Source organism: Stegostoma tigrinum, chromosome 25 (assembly GCF_030684315.1).
Source record: "Stegostoma tigrinum isolate sSteTig4 chromosome 25, sSteTig4.hap1, whole genome shotgun sequence".
NCBI classification, from domain to species: Eukaryota; Metazoa; Chordata; class Chondrichthyes; order Orectolobiformes; family Stegostomatidae; genus Stegostoma; species Stegostoma tigrinum.
The window spans coordinates 7,559,472-7,580,045 of NC_081378.1; the positions used below are offsets into that span (position 1 = coordinate 7,559,472).

The 20,574-nt window shown below is 49.5% G+C and overlaps 1 protein-coding gene across 2 annotated transcripts in view; it reads left to right on the forward strand.

Annotated features, from left to right (window-relative positions):
- The window catches only part of itih2 (inter-alpha-trypsin inhibitor heavy chain 2), a 73,659-nt gene that overhangs the window by 22,425 nt on the left and 30,660 nt on the right, over positions 1-20,574 (forward strand). For both annotated transcript variants that reach the window (XM_059654465.1, XM_059654464.1), the window contains exons 11-12: positions 804-929; positions 6,150-6,331. In XM_059654465.1, the coding sequence (XP_059510448.1) occupies positions 804-929; positions 6,150-6,331 (308 nt within the window). The remainder of the gene's footprint in view (positions 1-803; positions 930-6,149; positions 6,332-20,574) is intronic.

Below are 20,574 nucleotides of genomic sequence, written 5' to 3' on the forward strand. Positions count from 1 at the left end.
ATCTGACCTTTCTGAAAAGTAGAGCAGTTGCAGACCATTAGTAAAAGAAAAGAGAACTTTTAGAGCCATAGTGCCATACAACATGGACATAGACTTTTTGATCTGAATCATCCATGCTCACCAGGTATCCCAATGTGACTTAGACCCATTTTTCAGCTTTTGGCCCATATTCCTCTGAACTCTTAGTATTCATGTGCCCATCCAAATGCCTTTTAAATGTTAGAATTGTACCAGCCACCACTTCCTCCAGTAGCTCGTTCCATACATGCACCACCCTCTGTGTGAAAAATTACCCCTCACGTCATTTTAAATTTTTTCCCTGCTCACCTCAAACCTATGCCCTCTAGTTTGGACTCCTTCCCACTTCCAAAAAGATCTTGGCTATTCACCCTATTGATGCCCCTCATGATTTTATAAATCTTTGTAAGGTCAGCCCTTATAAAGTGTGGTGCTCTTTAAAAGCTCCAGGGAAAAAGAAACTTATTCAGCCTCACCCTATTACTCAAACCTTCAAATCCCAGCAACATCCTTATAAATGTTTTCAACACCCGTACAAGTTTAATTTCATCCTTCTTATAGAAGTGTGACTAGAACTGTATGCAGTGGCCTTACCAGTGTCCTATACAGCCACAACATTATGTCCCAACTCCTAGACTCTTATTGGAAAAAAAAACAAATCTGAAAATAATCGTATATTTACTGCAGCTCTCTATATCCAAACTGGTCCACTGATTGGAGAAGCATTTATTTATTTATATGGCATACATCATTCATTTACAGTTCCCATCTTTACCCTTAAACAGGAACAAACATCAATGAAGCAATCCTTTCAGCTATTTATATATTAACGGAGTCCAATAAGTTGGGTCTGCTGGATCCACGATCTGTATCATTCATTATTATGGTTTCGGATGGCGACCCCACAGTAGGTAAGCACATAATAATGGTAATAAGTATTATTTGGGGCTCAGTTGGCTGGATGGCTGGTTTGTATTGCAGGGTGACGCCACCAGCATGTGCGAAATTTCCACATTGCCTGAGGTTACCATGAAGGAGTCTCCTTCTGAACATTTCCCCTCGCCTGAGATGTATTAACGCATAGGATAAACCACCACTGACTGTCTGTATCTCTCTAAAGAGTGGACAGTCCTATAGCCCACTAGGACTATAGTGACTTCATTTTTGTTTATTATCTGTAATACTATATATACATAAAATAGATGATATTACTGCTCATCAGTATGTATAGAATCTCTGGCACAGATACAGACCATTTGGTCTGTTGGTATATACCAGCACTTACGTTCCACATAATCCTCCTCACCCTTTACTCATGTAACCTTTTCAGAAAATTTTCTTGTAAAAGCAAAAACAGAGAATGCTGGAGAAATTCAGTGGGTCTGGCAGCATCTATGGAGGGAGACAAGCATTAACTTTCAAGTACAATTTGACTTCCTCAGAACCAAATGTTGTTTAGGCTTATTAAACAATGACAAGAATGAACTAGTCAATTTTTGCCTTCTGAAGGGTAGACATACTGGGCTCAAAACGTTCACTGTTTCTCTCTCCACAGATGCTGAGTTTCTCCAGCATTTTATGTTCTTATTTCAGGTTTCCAGCATCTGCAGTGTCTTCCCTTTGTCTCAGTACAACTTTCTGTCACTTTCTCCTTCATGTGCCGATTTAGCTAACCTTTAAATGTATCTGTTAGTAATCTCCATACTGTGATAGCAAATTCCAAATTTTAATCACTTTCTCAGGAAAACATCTCCTAAATTTCCAGTGGGACTAATTACTGACTTTCTTGCATCCATGGCCTCCAAGTTTGATCTTCTCAAGTAAGAAAAATTTCCTCTCTTCTACCCAATTTAACTGATTCTTTCTGATAAAGATCTCACTCAGGCCACACTGAGTCTTCTGGGGCATAACAGTCTAGTCTTCATAATTCTTTGTAACTGTTAAAATCCCTCTGTCTGGTATCATCTGAATAGTATTGGAAATGTAATTATCCATATGCACTAAATGATTTCTAATATAATCTAATTAATAAGATTCAGATGTGTTTAAATTGCAGCTTTTGAGGCCACAATTTTGAGGTATAAGTCGGTGCATCCAATATGGGTTACTTAATATTCATTGGTTGCTGCTTTGGGTCACAACTTCATACAACAAGAAAACAGCCTAAAACTCCTTTTCCTTCTGTGCTACATTTTTGAAACCCTCCAGTCCGATGTAATTTCATTCATCTTTTAATTCCAAGAAACCCGTGGTCTAATCAGCCTGGTTTCCATTAAGTAACGGATATGTTAGAAATAAGAATACTTCTAGTGTGTATGGTACTATTCAAGAATATTTCCTGGTGCATTTTCTTTTTCATTTTTAATAAGATATTTGTGTTTATGGTTTTAATTGACGTGGATGTCTTGTAAAATATTTCAACTTAATTGCCTTTCTCACATTGCTTTATCTCAGTCAATGCAATCAGTTGCGTTATTATTCAATATGTAGATGTTGGTACAAATTATTTTGACAAATATTTATCGTAATTAGTGTCGAAGAACTACATTTCATATAGCACAATTTAAGTTGTCAGTGCATTATAGCCAATGAGTTAATTTCGAATTATGGTAATTATTTTCTGTAATGAAAAGACCCATTTCTCTCATCCTATTTTGGTAAGCGTTTTTAAATAAGGAATGAATCAAATACCTTTCCTCAGAACTTTTTCCCAGTCCTCCATAATTCCTACCAACTGAACTGGATATAATACTCAAGATAAGGCCCAGCCAAGGTCTTGTCCTGGGCATTATGATGTTTGGTATTGCATGTGTCTATTTTTGTACCCTACAATTGTTTTTATTATAATCTTTCAGCACTAGCTGTGAACATTTAGAACTTTTCTGATCACTCTGTTCAGAGATGTCATCACACATCTCTGGGCCAGGTGGGACTTGACACTTGTACGATAACACCAAAATCCATTTCATACTGAGCAGGCCATAAATTGGAAGTTGACATTGCGTAAAAAATTAGGTCTGCTTACATAAATAATCACCATTGATACTGAATTCCATCTGCTTGGTGTTTGCACATTGCTACATCAAATCGAGATTGGACAGTAATTTTTTTTCTTTTTCATTCAGGGTTCTGAGACAGATCTTTATGTCAGTTTCAAACTGCTGAACAGCATCCTCAACAAATTTAGTTAGTTCATCATTACAGGTTGTCAAGAGCATTGCGGGTCTACCTATGGTACAGTGGTTCAAGAAGATAGCTCACTGTCGAGCTTTCAAGGGAAAGTTAGGATAAGCACAATAAATGCCGGACTGGCAAGTCACGCCCACATCTCATGAAGAAATTTCAGAAAAAAGTATTGATCCAATGTAAATCTGTGCAGGAATCTACTAATGACCACTGTCCTGAAGGAACCACTAACTTTAATGACCCTTTAAGGAATTGCAACTAGTTCCATGTGTAACCTAGGATTTTGCCTCCAATCCCACAGATCCCACTGTCATGATGAAGGGTCTAGGCCCAAAACGTCAGCTTTTGTGCTCCTGAGATACTGCTTGGCCTGCTGTGTTCACCCAGCTTCACACTTTGTTATCTCGGATTCTCCAGCATCTGCAGTTCCCATTATCTCTGTCATGAACACACAATCTAGGTTGGCACTTCAGTGTGGTACTGAGGGATGTTTTATATTTTAAATTGAGACTTTAAATCAAGGTCGTGCCTACCCACTTAGATTGCCATAAAATTATGATCCCAGTTATTTACCTCAGTGTTGTTTACAGATATTTCATAGAAATATATTTCAGAGTGAGGAAGCAAGCCATTCAGCCCATTGAGTCCATACTGACTCTCTGAAGAGCATCCCATCCAGACCCAACTCCGTACCTTGTCCTTGTAACCCTGCATTTCTATGGCTAATCCACCTACGGAGCACATCTTTGGACTGTGGAAAGAAACCCATGCTAACACCGGGAGAATGCGTAAACTCCACATAGACAGTCACCCAAGGGTGGAATCAAGCCCAGGTCCCTGGTGCTGTAAGGCAGCAAAGTTAACCGCTGAGCCACCGTGCTGCTTTATGTTTCTTGACTGAAACTGTCTAGCATTTTTAGCCATGTCTACACTTTGAACAGACATAATTCACTGCTAATCATTTTGATTTGTTATGAAGTTGTGAAATCACCTTTGACAATCTCTGTAAAAGTTGAAAAGTGCAATGACTACAAGACCACCTACTTCCATCAGCCCAGTTATCTCTTTAAATTATTCAATGCTCTTAGGAAATGAGTTGCTTTTCTAGAGTCATGTTGCATGTCTGTATTAATCCTTGTCTTTCATGGCCACCATACATAGTATCATTAATGATTCCTTCTAACAATGTTCTTACAACTATCACCATGTTAATTGGCCTATAACTACCTCACAGAGCCTGTCTGGTTTTCCTTTTAATATATTGAGAATATTCACCCCAGTCAATTAAAATGATTGACTAATTTGAGAGCACATTTTTTTTCAGCTTGACTTGAGCATTCACTTTAACAATTACAAAGACTCTTTGCACTAACGGTAACTCAGCATAATCAGCAGGAGTGAAGATTAGTGTAAAGTAGTCATTTAAAGCCTTGGCCATGACCATGGGCTTCACATGAAACTGCTCTCCTTCAAAGATTCTTTAGTGGCCTTTTATCATACTCCACTTCTTAATGTAATTGGAAAAGGCTTTACACTTGCTACTGCAAACATTCTCCACTCTCTTTTCTATTGCCAGTAAAATGAAAAGAAAGAAGACATGTATTATTTGATTAAAACAGTTACTATCCATGTAATGATGCAAAGTGAGGAACCCTACTCCCATGTATTTGTTGATGAGATAAAAGCCTCCCCTGGTCCTTCTGGTTTGAGCTGAAACCGTGGATTGATCTACCTCCATGAATACAACACTGCAATGTTCTGTTCTTGTGGATTCTGCCTACCATAAGGTCGAAGTGTTAGGGCTCAATCCGACACTACAGGTTGCTATCTTCAACGAGACTACTCCTAATTTGATTCTACAGCATTTCTGTCTCTGCCTTATCTAATTGGTGGACTCTCTGGAGTTCCATACTCTTTCTTTTAAATACTGAAGTACACATCACTTATCCCTGCAGTACAGTTCCTATTACATCTGACAGTCTCGGCAATATATGACTGCTGAAGTTATCATCAATACACCACACTTTCAACTGTCTTGCTATCTAGCTGCTTATCCAGCATCCTACATTCTGCCAGCGTTATGGGAAAACTCAGCTGTGGCAACAGAACTGACCACTAAACTGTCACCAAACCAAACCCACTGAAATGTTCTACCCAAATCAAGCCTAGCAACCATCAGAGCCGTGTTCCAATAAAGGAAATTGCAGAATATTTTGCATTGTAATGGTTGGACATTTTCTGCCACTGTTCCTCTGAAATGAACAGTAGTGCTTGGAGTCCACACATGTGCAATTAAATGTAGAAACCCAGACAATACTGTCAGTAAGCCTCTGCATCCCCGGAGAGAGTGCCACGTTGAGGTCCCCACAGACTGTAGTTAAATGAAAATAATTAACCTGACGAAAACCTCTGTTTCCATTTTATTGGTCTCAATAAAGAAACTCCTTGAAAATGTTAGATTTTGTTGAATGAGATTTCTCAATGGCATACTAAAGTTATTCATCAGTTTTTTTTATAGTTGTGAGATGACCTTTCTCCATTATGATTTTTAAAAATCCTCAAATGAAATGTTAAGCTAAGGCCCTGTTAGTACTCTCAAATGGATATGAAATATCCTATGAAACTCTTTTGAAGAGCAGAGGAGATAGATCTAGCATCCTGGCCAATGTTTATCTCTCAAGAAGTACACAGCTGTCCTTGGGAGTTTGCCGTGGGCAACTTAGCCATCATATTTTCTACATCACAACCATGGCTGCATTTCAAAAGCATTTTATTGCCTATTAAGCTCTTTGGGATGTTCTAAAGTCAAGCCTTTCTTTCTTTTTATTCAAAGTACTGACCATTAAAAGTGAATGTATTTTCCTAAATGGGTAAATATCAAATATTTAAATTCAAATTGGGAAAAGAGAGATTCTAAACCTTTAGAATTTGATTTTATAATCCAGGTGAAATTAAACTGAGCAACATCCAGAGAAATGTCAGAAGACAAATGCAGGAAGATTTCTCTCTTTTCTGCCTTGGAATTGGTTTTGACGTGGACTATGACTTTCTAGAAAGGATGGCTCTTGAAAACCAAGGTTTTGCTCGGCGTATTATTGCAAATGTCAATGCATCCAGTCAGCTGAAGGTAATGCATTACTAATAACAATCAGCTACATCCCTTTGCTTTTGCCTCTCCTATTGATTTAACTCCCACTTTTTCTGTTTTTTTGGTGTGAGCTTAGTTATGGTTGCAGAGTTGATAATAAATCCAATTTTTCCTCTAACAGTTCTCTTTTTCTGATTAGTATGGTATAACTAATTTTAAGTACTATTATACATTCAGTATCCATAAATAGTCAGAGGAAAAATCCATGTATTTCTCTTGCAAATTAATGGTAGGAATGATAACCTCATCCCAAGTCTTTTGATACAGTTTTTACCTATGTATATAAGCAAGCATCAATGAACATAAACTGCATTTGAACTATTTTAGCCTCATCTACTTTCCCGTAAAAACTTGTTTTTGATGTCTTGTGCATTCCTTTACTGGCTCTTAAATTTGTTGTAGAAAAGAATTTATTTAATTTCACTGTTCTCCTCATCTGTCTGTAACAGAAGTGGTTTTGTACTTATTTACTTTTGTTTATTTTCCCTTTTGAAATGGATTGTGGTTCTTTCCCTCTGCTCAAGCTCTTTGATTAGGAACTAACTCAAAAGGATTACATGAGAGGTAATTTGCAATGCCGACAAACACCACAAACAGACATGGAAGAGGAAAAGAAAAACGAAAAGAAGTTATGGTTATGAACTACTATAAAAATGGTATTAGTATTAATTCATATGAATCAGTGTCCAATAAGTCAATATCCAATGGAGGTCCTTTTCTACTGAATGAGGAACAACTGGTCTTTGTATATGAATAGTGTCAGTCTATCTTCGATTACCCAGAGAGCATAAGGTATCTCAAAATTTTGAGCAACAGGGAGACTAGCTGTTTCACATGCTACTACGTTCAGACTGTGAGTTTTGCTCGCTGAGCTGGAAGGTTAGTTTTCAGACGTTTCGTCACTTTTTTTTATTTGAAAAAATATACTTTATTCATAAGATGTACAAAAAATAAAACATTGATACACCTACCCAGTCATGCAAGCTGCTCTGGGTTACCCAGGGGGTATGTACACCAACTAAAGGAATAAAAAGAAGAAAAAAAAACAAAGCAAAGAAAATAGCCCGGCAGTCGTCTCCCCGCACAGTCCCTGTTGACCCCCTGACCAGTTGGGGAAGGCGCCAGCTGGGCCCAGTTACCAGATAGGGCCCTTTTTTCTATTCTGGACGAGGGGTTTCATACGGTGGTCTTTCCCCACCGCGCCATGGCGGCGGCTGCCCCAAGCTTTAGCGCGTCACTCAGCACGTAGTCCTGGACCTTGGAGTGTGCCAGTCTGCAACACTCGGTCGGGGTCAGTTCTTTCAGCTGGCAGACCAGCAAGTTGCGGGCAGACCAAAGAGCGTCTTTCACCGAATTGATGGTCCTCCAGGCACAGTTGTTGTTGGTCTCGGTGTGCGTCCCGGAAAACAGCCCGTAGAGCACGGAGTCCCGCGTCACGGAGCTGCTCGGGACGAACCTCGACAAATACCACTGCATCCCCCTCCAGACCTCCTGCGCATAGGCACACTCCAGAAGGAGGTGATCGACAGTCTCATCCCCCCGCCGCAGCCACCTCGAGGGCAGCGTGCGGTGGCGCAGGGATTCCGGGCATGCATAAAGGATCTCACTGGCAGAGCCCCTCTCACCACCAGCCAAGCAATGTCCTTGTGCTTATTTGAAAGTTCTGGCGATGAGGCATTCTGCCAAACGACTTTGGCAGTCTGCGTGGGGAACCACACGACGGGATCCACCCTCTCCTTTTCCCGAAGGGTCTCGAGGATACTACGTGCTGACCACTGCCTGACGGCCTTGTGGTCAAAGGTGTTTCCCTTCAAAAATTTCTCCACGAAGGACAGGTGGTACGGAACGGTCCAACTACTCGGAGCGTTCCGCGGTAACGAGGCCAGGCCCATCCTTCGGGGACAGGTAGAACCTCAGTAAGTAGTGACACTTGGTGTTTGCGTACTGAGGGTCTATGCACAGCTTGATGCAGCCGCACGCAAAGGTAGCTGTCAGGGCGAGGGTGGCGTTCGGTACGCCCTTACCCCATTTTCCAGGTCTTTGCACATGGTGTCCCTGCGGACCCGGTCCATCCTCGACCCCCAAATGAAGTGGAAGATGGCCCGGGTGACCGCAGCAGCGCAGGTCCAGGGAATAGGCCAGGCCTGCGCCACATAAAACAGTACCGAAAGCCCCTCACACCTGACAACCAGGTTCTTACCTGCGATGGAGAGGGACCGGAGCGTCCACCTGCCCAGCTTCTGCTTCAATTTGGTGATACGCTCCTCCCAAGTCTTAGTGCACACCCCAGCTCCACCGAACCAAACACCCAGCACCTTCAGGTAGCCTGTCCTGACAGTGAAGGGGATGAAGGAACGATTGTCCCAGTTCCCAAAGAACATGACCTCGCTCTTACCCCTATTGACTTTGGCACCCGAGGCCAATTCAAACTGGCCGCAGATGTCCAACAGCCTACTCACCGATCGACGATCGGTGCAGAAGACGGCGACATCATCCATGTACAGGGAGGTCTTGACCTGAAGGCCTCCGCTGCCTGGGATAGTCACGCCCTTCAGGCTCACATCCTTCCTGATGGAGGCGGCGAAGGGCTCCACACGGCACACGAACAAGGCAGGAGAGAGTGGGCAGCCCTGCCTGACTCCAGATCTGACGGGAAAACTGTCCGATTCCCACCCGTTGATTGAGATTGCACTAAAGATATTGGTGTAGACCAGCCGGATCCAATTGCGGATGCCATCCCCGAACCCCAATTTGGAGAGGACGTCCCTCATGTAAGCATGAGAGACCCTGTCAAAGGCCTTCTCCTGGTCCAGGCTGACGAGGCAGGTGTCCACCCTCCTGTCCTGCACGTAGGCGATCGTATCCCTGATGAGCGCGAGGCTCTCAGCGATCTTCCTGCCCGGCACAGCACAGGTTTGGTCAGGGTGAATCACCGCCTCCAGGACAGGCCTGACCCGGTTGGCTATGACCTTGGCCAGGATTTTGTAATCCACGTTCAATAGGTAAATGGGACGCCAATTCTTAATTTCTTCCCTCTCCCCCTTCCTGTTGTAAATGAGGGTGATGATGCCCTTCCTCATGGACTTGCACATTTCCCCTGCCTGAAGCGCACTATCGTACACCTCCAGCAGGTCCTGGCCAACCAGGTCCCACAGAGCGGAATACAGCTCGACCGGTGAGGCATCGCTCCCGGGAGTCCTATTCCTCTCCAAGGACTTGAGGGCTCTGGTCAGCTCGTCCAGGGATATCGGCCGGTCCAGCCACACCCTCGTGCCATTGTCTAAGACCTCCGTGATAGACGACAGGAACGACTCGGAGGCCGTGCTGTCTGTGGGCTTCGTGTCGTACAGTCTGGCATAGAAGGATCTGCTGATCCTCAGAATGTCGGGCCGAGACGACGTCACCGAGCCGTCGTCCTCTTTCAGCCGGCTAAGCACAGAGCTCTCTTTGTGCACCTTCTGAAAGAAGAAACGCGAGCACGTCTCGTCCTGCTCCACGGAGCGGACCCTGGACCGGAAGATTATCCTGGAGGCCTCCGCAGTGAAGAGCGAGGCTTGCTGGCCCCTCACCTCGCGGAGGTCCTCAGTGACATCGACCCCCGTCAACTGCAGAAGGGGCAGGTTCTGCACCCTTTTCTGGAGTTGCGACAGCTTTCCCCGCCTCTCTCTCGCCTTCCGAACACCCGTGAGGACAAAGAACCTCTTGATGTTCTCCTTCACCGTCTCCCACCAGTCGCCTGGAGACTCAACGAGGGGTTTCACGGTTCTCCAACCGGCGTACTCCCTCTTAAGCTCCTCGACGTTCTCTGGGGTCAACAGAGTCGTGTTGAGTTTCCACGTCCCCTTGCCGGCCGGCTGGTCATCCTGTAAGTGACAGTCGGCCAGCAGGAGGCAGTGGTCAGAGAAGAACACCGGCTCGACGCCGGTGGACCTGACTGAGAACGCCCGTGACACAAACAGGAAGTCTATCCTTGAGCGGATAGACCCGTCTGGCCACGACCAGGTGTACCTCCGCTGCGCTCCGTCTGCAGGGGTGCTGAAGACGTCGAGCAGCTTGGCGTCCTTCACCGTGCCCATCAGGAATCTGGACGTGACGTCCAGTTGACTCCACCCGCCCGCTGTCCCCATGCCGGATCTTCCATCTGCATCGATGATGCAGTTGAAGTCTCCGCCTAGGATGACCGGCCTGGACGTAGCCAGCAGGGGTGGAAGCCGCTGCAGGACGGCCAACCGCTCACTCCGTATCACTGGGGCGTACACGTTGATCAGCCTCAGAGGCGCGTTCCTGTAGGTGATGTCAGCCACTAGGATGCGCCCCCCCACCACCTCCTGAACTTGAGAGATGGTGAAGTTGCGCCCCCGCAGCAGAATAGCCAGGCCCGAGGAGCGACATTCGTTACCCCCCCGACCAGATCGAAGGCCCACAGGTCCAGGCGCCGGACCATTTCCCGTACCCGCCGAGGTGCGGTATCCCACACTCCTGCAGAAACAGGAGGTCCGCCTTGATGGTGGTCAGGTAGGCCAACGTGGACACACATCTTGTGGTGGACTTGACACTGCGCACATTAATGCTTGCAACTCGTACCCCCATTGTGGGCAGTGACCGCAGTACCTTCCCCAAGTCCAAGGTCCAGCCCCTCCATCTGTCCCTTCATGCCCATTGCCCGGGCTAACTGCTGGACGCTGTCCGGGCTCAGGAAACCGTCCGTGCTGCTTTCCGGGTGGCATCCCCCGTCGGGGGTACGGAGGCAGGAGGGTCCGGCTCTGGGTCACGCTGGGGACGCGCTGTTTCCTCCTTCCCGCCTTGAAGTTCCGGGGGCCCCTCCAGGGCCCCAGTGGCGCGTGGCTGGGTGTCAGATGGAGCCTCACGATGCCTCCCGTCACCTGGAAGTGGGGTGCTGCATTCCTTTTCCCTTGAGATCTTTAGCTTCTGCTTTTAGCGGGCCCCCTCCGAATCTCCCTTGTCAGAGGAGCTCTTATAGCCCCCTGTAGCTGCCTCTTCCTGCCTGGGGGTTGCGGTTCCTGGGCCCGCCGACGCACCTTCCTCCTCGCTTTCCGGACCGTCGTCCACTCCCCTGGGTCGCCTGTCACTGCCTCCATCGACTCCGGGTTGTCGGTGTCGGGGGGGGGAGGGTAGTGGAGCCTGGAGGGGCGCTTTGCTGGCTTCGGGCCCATCCTGCGGGGCTGGGCCCTCCTGCACGACCTGGCCCTCCTGCACATTAGTGGGGTCCCTACAGGGCCCTGGTGCCTTCTGCTCCTCCGGGGGGGGCTGGCCCCTCATTGCCCCTGCTGGCGACCTGGGCGTAGGCTGTCCCCCGTCGTGGGCATGCCCTATAGAGGTGGCCCACTTCCCCGCAAAGTTTGCAGCTTTTTTCTTGTGGGCATTCCTTTGCAAGGTGTCCCTCCTCCCTGCAGTTCCTGCAGATGGTGGCTTTGCAGTCGGTCGCCACGTGACCTGACCTACCACAGGCACGGCAGACTTTAGGTTGCCCTGCATAGGTCAGGTAGCCCTTGCTCCCGCCGATCGCGAAGCTGGACAGTGGGTGTACGACGTTCCCGTCTGCGCCCATTCTCAGCGTCACCTTGACCTGCCTCTTACTGGTCCAGATCCCGAAAGGGTCCATGATGTTGGTTAGGTCCCCTTCCACCTTCACGTACCTTCCAAGGAAGGTCAGGACATCAACTGCTGGCACATGCGGGTTGTACATGTGTACAGTCACCATACGGCTCCTCTGCGCTGGCATCACGAACAGCGGGACAGCGGTCAATACAGAGAGGGGGCCCTCACCTCCTTTCTCCTTGAAAACCTCCAGGAAGCGCTCGCAAAGCTTGGCACTCCTGAAGGTCACGTCGTAAAAACCTCCTCCGGGGAAATCCTGCAGGCAGTAAATGTCCGCAGCAGTGAACCCACAACAGTCCAACAGGACCCTCTTCACGAAGAAGGTGCGGTCCACAGGTGCACTTTCATCCACCTTCTTCACGGAAACACAGATGTGTTCCGGACCCCCTGACATGGGGCACGAGCACTTGCTGCAGACATCGTTGCAGGTTGGCCGCTCCCCTGAACCAGCGTTAGGCCGAAGCCAGCATTAAGATCCAACGGTCACAAGGGTGCACAGCCAACCCAACGCCTTCCTTCCACCTCCAACACAGCGCTCTCCTCCTCCTCGGTCCACAAGAGAGTTGGTCTTTATTTTGTTACGGATGTAAGTTGGTTCACTGAGCTGGAAGGTTTGTTCCCAGATGTTTTGTCACCATTCTGGGTAACATCATCAGTGAGCCTCCAACGAAGCGCTGGTGTTATGTCCCACTTTCTGTTTATCTGGTTAGGTTTCCTTGGGTTTGTGATGTCATTTCCTGTCTTGGTGATGTCATTTCCTGTTCCTTTTCTCAGGGGATGGTAGATTGGCTCCAAGTCAATGTGTTTGTTGATGGAGTTCCGGTTGGAATGCCATGCTTCTAGGAATTCTCGTGCATGTCTCTGTTTGGCATGTCCTAGGATGGATGAGTTGTCCCAATCAAAGTGGTGTCCTTCCTCACCTGTGTGTAAGGATACGAGTGATAGTGGATCATGTCGTTTTGTGGCTAGTTGATGTTCATGTATCCTGGTGGCTAGCTTTCTGCCAGTTTGTCCAATGTAGTGTTTGTCACAGTTCTTGCAAGGTATTTTGTAGATGACGTTCGTTTTGCTTGTTGTCTGTACAGGGTCTTTTAAGTTCATTAGCTGCTGTCTTAGTGTGTTGGTGGGTTTGTGGGCTACCCTGATGCCAAGAGGTGCGAGTAGTCGGGCAATCATTTCGGAAATGTCTTTGATGTAGGGGAGAGTGGTTATGGTTTCTGAGCCCGTTTTGTCTGTTTGTTTGGGTTTATTGCTGAGAAATCGGCGGACTGTGTTCATAGGGTACCCATTCTTTTTGAATACGCTGTATAGGTGATTTTCCTCTGCTCTGCGTAGTTCCTCTGTGCTGCAGTGTGTGGTGGCTCGTTGGAATAATGTTCTAATGCAGCTTCGTTTGTGGGTGTTGGGATGGTTGCTCCTGTAGTTCAGTATTTGGTCCGTATGTGTTGTTTTCCTGTAGACGCTGGTTTGAAGTTCCCCGTTGGCTGTTCGCTCTACTGTGACATCTAGGAATGGCAGTTTGTTGTTGGTTTCCTCCTCTTTTGTGAATGTTATGCCAGTAAGGGTATTATTGATGGTCTTGAAGGTTTCCTCTAATTTGTTTCGTTTAGGGATGACAAAGGTGTCATCCACATAGCGGACCCAAAGTTTGGGTTGGATGATTGGCAGAGCGGTTTGTTCGAGTCTCTGCATTACTGCCTCTGCTAGGAACCCTGATATCGGAGGTCCCACTGCAGACAAACCAACAGTACACCCATGGGATCTCCGATATCAGGGTTCTTAGCAGAGGCAGTAATGCAGAGACTCGAACAAACAGCTCTGCCAACCATCCAACCCAAACTTTGGGTCCGCTATGTGGATGACACCTTTGTCATCACTAAACGAAACAAATTAGAGGAAACCTTCAAGACCATCAATAATACCCTTACTGGCATAACATTCACAAAAGAGGAGGAAACCAACAACAAACTGCCATTCCTAGATGTCACAGTAGAGCGAACAGCCAACGGGGAACTTCAAACCAGCGTCTACAGGAAAACAACACATACGGACCAAATACTGAACTACAGGAGCAACCATCCCAACACCCACAAACGAAGCTGCATTAGAACATTATTCCAACGAGCCACCACACACTGCAGCACAGAGGAACTACGCAGAGCAGAGGAAAATCACCTATACAGCGTATTCAAAAACAATGGGTGCCCTATGAACACAGTCCGCCGATTCCTCAGCAATAAACCCAAACAAACAGACAAAACGGGCTCAGAAACCATAACCACTCTCCCCTACATCAAAGACATTTCCGAAATGATTGCCCGACTACTCGCACCTCTTGGCATCAGGGTAGCCCACAAACCCACCAACACACTAAAACAGCAGCTAATGAACTTAAAAGACCCTATACAGACAACAAATAAAACGAACGTCATCTACAAAATATCTTGCAAGAACTGTGACAAACACTACATTGGACAAACTGGCAGAAAGCTAGCCACCAGGATACATGAACATCAACTAGCCACAAAACGACATGACCCACTATCACTCGTATCCTTACACACAGATGAGGAAGGACACCACTTTGACTGGGACAACACATCCATCCTAGGACAAGCCAAACAGAGACACGCACGAGAATTCCTAGAAGCATGGCATTCCAACCGGAACTCCATCAACAAACACATTGACTTGGAGCCAATCTACCATCCCCTGAGAAAAAGAACAGGAAATGACATCACCAATGCAGGAAATCACATCACCAACCCAAGGAAACCTAACCAGATAAATAGAAAGTGGGACATAACACCAGTGTTCGTCGGAGGCTCACTGATGATGTTACCTAGATTGGGGACGAAACATCTGGGAACAAACCTTCAAGCTCAGTGAACCAGCTTACATCTGGAACAAAATAAAGACCCACTCTCTTGTGGACCGAGAGGAGGAGAGCGCTGTCTTGGAGGTGAAAGGAAGACGTCGGGTTGGCTGTACACCCTTGCGACCAGTGGATCTTAATGCTGGCTTCGGCCTAACGCTGGTTCAGGGGAGCAGCCAACCTGCAACGATGGCTGCGGCAAGCGCTCGTGCCCCAGGTCAGGGGGTCCGGAACACCATCCGTGTTTCTGTAAAGAAGGTGGATGAAGGTGCACCTGTGGACCGCACCTTCTTCGTGAAGAGGGTCCTGTTGGACTGTTGTGGGTTCGCTGCTGCGGACATTTACTGCCTGCAGGATTTCCCCAGAGGAGGTTTTTACAATGTGACCTTCAGGAGTGCCAAGCTTTGCGAGCGCTTCCTGGAGGTTTTCAAGGAGAAAGGAGGTGAGGGCCCCCTTTCTGTATTGACCGCTGTCCCACTGTTTGTGATGCCAGCGCAGAGGAGCCGTATGGTGACTGTACACATGTACAACCCCCATGTGCCAGCAGTTGATGTCCTGACCTTCCTCGGAAGGTATGTGAAGGTGGAAGGGGACCTAATTGACATCATGGACCCCTTTGGCATCTGGACCAGTAAGAGGCAGGTCAAGGTGACGCTGAGGATGGGCGCGACGGGAATGTCGTACACCCACCGTCCAGCTTCGCGATTGGCGGGAGCAGGGGCTACCTGACCTATGCAGGGCAACCTAAAGTCTGCCATGCCTGTGGTAGGTCAGGTCACGTGGCGACCGACTGCAAAGCCACCATCTGCAGGAACTGCAGGGAGGAGGGACACCTTGCAAAGGATTGCCCACAAGAGAAAAGCTGCAACCTTTGCGGGGAAGCGGGCCACCTCTATAGGGCATGCCCGCGGCGGGGGACCACCTACGCCCAGGTCGCCGGCAGGGGCAATGCGGGGCCAGCCCACCCCGGAGGAGAGGAAGGCACCAGGGCCCAGCAAGGACCCCACTAATGTGCAGGAGGGCCAGGTCGTGCAGGAGGGCCCAGCCCCACAGGATGGGCCCGAGGCCAGCAAAGCACCCCTGCAGGCTCCGATCCCCCCCGACAACCCGGAGTCGATGGAGGCGGCGACAGGCGACCCAGGGGAGTGGACAACGGTCCGGAAAGCGAGGAGGAAGGTGCGTCGACGGGCCCAGGAACTTCAACCATTAGGCGGGAAGAGGCAGCTACAGGGGGGCTATAAGACCTCCTCTGACGAGGGGGATTCGGAGAGGGCCCACCCGAAGCAGAAGTTAAAGATCTCGAGGGGGAAGGAGAGCAGCACCCCGCTTCCAGGTGATGGGAGGCATCCTGAGGCTCCCTCCGACACCCAGTCAAGTGCCGCTGGAGCACTGGAGGGGCCCCCGGAACTTCCAGGCGGGAAGGAGGAAACAGCGCGTCCCCAGCCTGACCCGGAGCCGGACCCTCCTGCCTCCGCGCCCCTGACGGGGGGATGCCACCCAGAAGGCAGCACGGACGGTTTCCTGAGCCCAGAGAGCGTCCAGCAGTTAGCCCGGGCAATGGGCATGCAGGGGCAGATGGAGGGGCTGGACCTTGGACTTGGGGAGGGTACTGCGGTCACTGCCCACAATTGGGGAACGAGTTGCGAGCATTAATGTGCACAGCGTCAAGTCCACCGCAAGATGTGTGTCCATGTTGGCCTACCTGACCACCATCAAAGCGGACCTCCTGTTTCTGCAGGAGTGTGGGATACCGCACCTCGGCAGGTACGGGAAATGGTCCGGCGCCTGGACCTGTGGGCCTTCGATCTGGTCGGGGGGGTAATGACTGTCGCTCCTCGGGCCTGGCTATTCTGCTGTGGGGGCGCAACTTCACCATCTCTCAAGTTCAGGAGGTGGTGGGGGGGCGCTTCCTAGTGGCTGACATCACCTATAGGAACGCTCCCCTGAGGCTGATCAACGTGTACGCCCCAGCGGTACGGAGTGAGCGGTTGGCCGTCCTGCAGCGGCTTCCACCCCTGCTGGCTACGTCCAGGCCGGTCATCCTAGGCGGGGACTTCAACTGCATCATTGATGCAGATGGAAGATCCGGCGTGGGGACAGCGGGTGGGGGGAGTCAACTGGACGTCATGTCCAGATTCCTGATGGGCACGGTGAAGGATGCCAATCTGCTCGACATCTTCAGCACCCCTGCAGACGAAGCGCAGCAGAGGTACACCTGGTTGTGGCCAGACGGGTCTATCCGCCAAGGATAGACTTCCTGTTTGTGTCACGGACGTTCTTGGTCAGGTCCACCGGCGTCGAGCCGGTGTTCTTCTCTGACCACTGCCTCCTGCTGGCTGACTGTCACTTACAGGATGACCAGCAGGCCGGCAAGGGGACGTTGAAGCTCAACACGACTCTGTTGACCCCAGAGAACGTCGAGGAGCTTAAGAGGGAGTACGCCGGTTGGAGAACCGTGAAACCCCTCTTTGAGTCTCCAGGCGACTGGTGGGAGATGGTGAAGGAGAACATCAAGAGGTTCTTTGTCCTCACGGGTGTTCGGAAGGCAAGAGAGAGGCGGGGAAAGCTGTCGCGACTCCAGAAAAGGGTGCAGAACCTGCTCCTTCTGCAGTTGATGGGGTTCGATGTCACGGAGGACCTCCGCGAGGTGAGGGGCCAGCAAGCCTCGCTCTTCGCTGCGGAATCCTGCAGGATAATCTTCCGGTCCAGTGTCCGCTCCGTGGAGCAGGGCGAGACGTGCTTGCGTTTCTTCTTTCAGAAGGTGCACAAAGAGAGCTCTGTGCTTAGCCGGCTGAAGGAGGACGACGGCTCGGTGACGTCGTCTCGGCCCGACATTTTGAGGATCAGCAGATCCTTCTATGCCGGACTGTATGACACGAAGCCCACGGACAGTACGGCCTCCGAGTCGTTCCTGTCGTCTATCACGGAGGTTTTAGACGATGGCACGAGGGAGTGGCTGGACCGGCCGATATCCCTGGACGAGCTGACCAGAGCCCTCAAGTCCTTGGAGAGGAATAGCACTCCCGGAAGCGACGGCTTACTGGTCGAGCTGTATTCCGCTTTGTGGGACCTGGTCGGCCAGGACCTGCTGGAGGTGTACGATAGTGCGCTTCAGGCAGCGGAAATGTGCAAGTCCATGAGGAAGGGCATCATCACCCTCATTTACAAGAGGAAGGGGGAGAGGGAAGAAATTAAGAATTGACGTCCCATTTCACTTTTGAACGTGGACTACAAAATCCTGGCCAAGGTCATAGCCAACCGGGTCAGGTCTGTCCTGGAGTCAGTGATTCACCCTGACCAAACCTGTGCTGTGCCGGGCAGGAAGATCACTGAGAGCCTCGCGCTCATCAGGGATACGATTGCCTACGTACAGGACAGGTGGGTGGACACCTGCCTCATCAGCCTGGACCAGGAGAAGGCCTTCGACAGGGTCTCTCATGCTTACATGAGGGACGTCCTCTCCAAATTGGGGTTCGGGGAGGGCATCTGCAATTGGATCCGGCTGGTCTACACCAACATCGTTAGCGCAGTCTCGATCAACGGGTGGGAATCAGACAGTTTTCCCGTTAGATCTGGAGTCAGGCAGGGCTGCCCACTCTCTCCTGCCTTGTTCGTGTGCCGTGTGGAGCCCTTCGCCGCCTCCATCAGGAAGGATGTGAGCCTGAAGGGCGTGACTATCCCAGGCAGCGGAGGCCTTCAGGTCAAGACCTCCCTGTACATGGACGATGTCGCCGTCTTCTGCACCGATCGTCGGTCGGTGAGTAGGCTGTTGGACATCTGCGGCCAGTTTGAACTGGCCTCGGGTGCCAAAGTCAATAGGGGTAAGAGCGAGGTCATGTTCTTCGGGAACTGGGACGACCGCTCCTTCATCCCCTTCACCGTCAAGACAGACTACCTGAAGGTGCTGGGTGTTTGGTTTGGTGGAGCTGGGGCGTGCACTAAGACTTGGGAGGAGCGTATCACCAAATTGAAGCAGAAGCTGGGCAGGTGGACGCTCCGGTCCCTCTCCATCGCGGGTAAGAACCTGGTTGTCAGGTGCGAGGGGCTTTTGGTACTGTTGTATGTGGCGCAGGCCTGGCCTATTCCCTGGGCCTGCGCCGTTGCGGTCACCTGGGCCATCTTCCACTTCATTTGGGGATCGAGGATGGACCGGGTCCGCAGGGACACCATGTACAAAGACCTGGGAAATGGGGGAAAGGGCGTCCGAACGCCACCCTCGCCCTGATGGCTACCTTTGTGTGCGGCTGCATCAAGCTGTGCATAGACCCTCAGTACTCAAACACCAAGTGTCACTACTTACCGAGGTTCTACCTGTCCCCGGTGTTGCGAAGGATGGGCCTGGCCTCGTTGCTGCGGAACGGTCCGAGTAGTTGGACCGTTCCGTACCACCTGTCCTTCGTGGAGAAATTTTTGAAGGGAAACACCTTTGACCACAAGGCCATCAGGCAGTGGTCAGCACGTAGTATCCTCGAGACCCTTCGGGAAAAGGAGAGGGTGGATCCCGTCGTGTGGTTCCCCACGCAGACTGCCAAAGTCGTTTGGCAGAATGCCTCATCGCCAGAACTTTCAAACAAGCACAAGGACATTGAATGGCTGGTGGTGAGAGGGGCTCTGCCAGTGAGATCCTTTATGCATGCCCGGAATCCCTGCGCCACCGCACGCTGCCCTCAAGGTGGCTGTGGCGGGGACGAGACTGTTGATAACCTCCTTCTGGAGTGTGCCTATGCGCAGGAGGTCTGGAGGGGGATGCAGTGGTAGATGTCGAGGTTCGTCCCGAGCAGCTCCGTGACACGGGACTCCATGCTCTACGGGCTGTTTCCGGGGACGCACACCGAGACCAACATCAACTGCGCCCGGAGGACCATCAATGCGGTGAAAGACGCTCTTTGGTCTGCCCGCAACTTGCTGGTCTGCCAGCTGAAAGAACTGACCCCGACCGAGTGTTGCAGACTGGCGCACTCCAAGGTCCAGGACTACGTGCTGAGGGACGCGCTAAAGCTTGGGGCAGCCGCCGCCAAGGCGCGGTGGGGAAAGACCACCGTATGAAACCCCTCGTCCAGAATAGGGAAAAGAACCCTATCTGGTAACTGGGCCCAGCTGGCGCCTTCCCCAACTGGTCAGGGGGCCAACTGGGACTGTCCGGGGTGACGACTGCCGGGGCGGTTTCATTGCTTTGTTTTTTTTTCTCTGTTTTGTGTTTTCCTTTAGTTGGTGTACGTACCCCCTGGGTATCCCGGAGTGGCTTGCATGACTGGGTAGGTGTATAAATGTTTTATTTTTTGTACATCTTATGAATAAAGTATATTTTTTCAAATAAAAAAACAGGTGACGAAACGTCTGAAAACTAACCTTCCAGCTCAGCAAGCAAACTCACATCCAGAACCTCAACCTGAGCTACAAATCTTCTCAAAACTCGCTAGATGCTACTATGTGCTATGGGGTTCCTTCATCTCAAGTTCTTTAATCAAGTCTGCTTCATTGTACTTCACCAAATCTAGAACTGCCTGTTCCCTAATGGGCTTTACCTCAAACTGATCCAATAAACCATCTCATAGACATTCCATAAATTCCTTTTCTTGAGAGCTACCAAACGGATTATCCGACGTCACCTGCATATTGAAGTCTGCCATAACAGTGCCTTTCTTACATGCCTTTTCTATCTCTTGAGTTATTTTCTTCTCTCCTAGTTGCTCATATTCCCTCAGAAGAACCTCTTTCTACCTATATC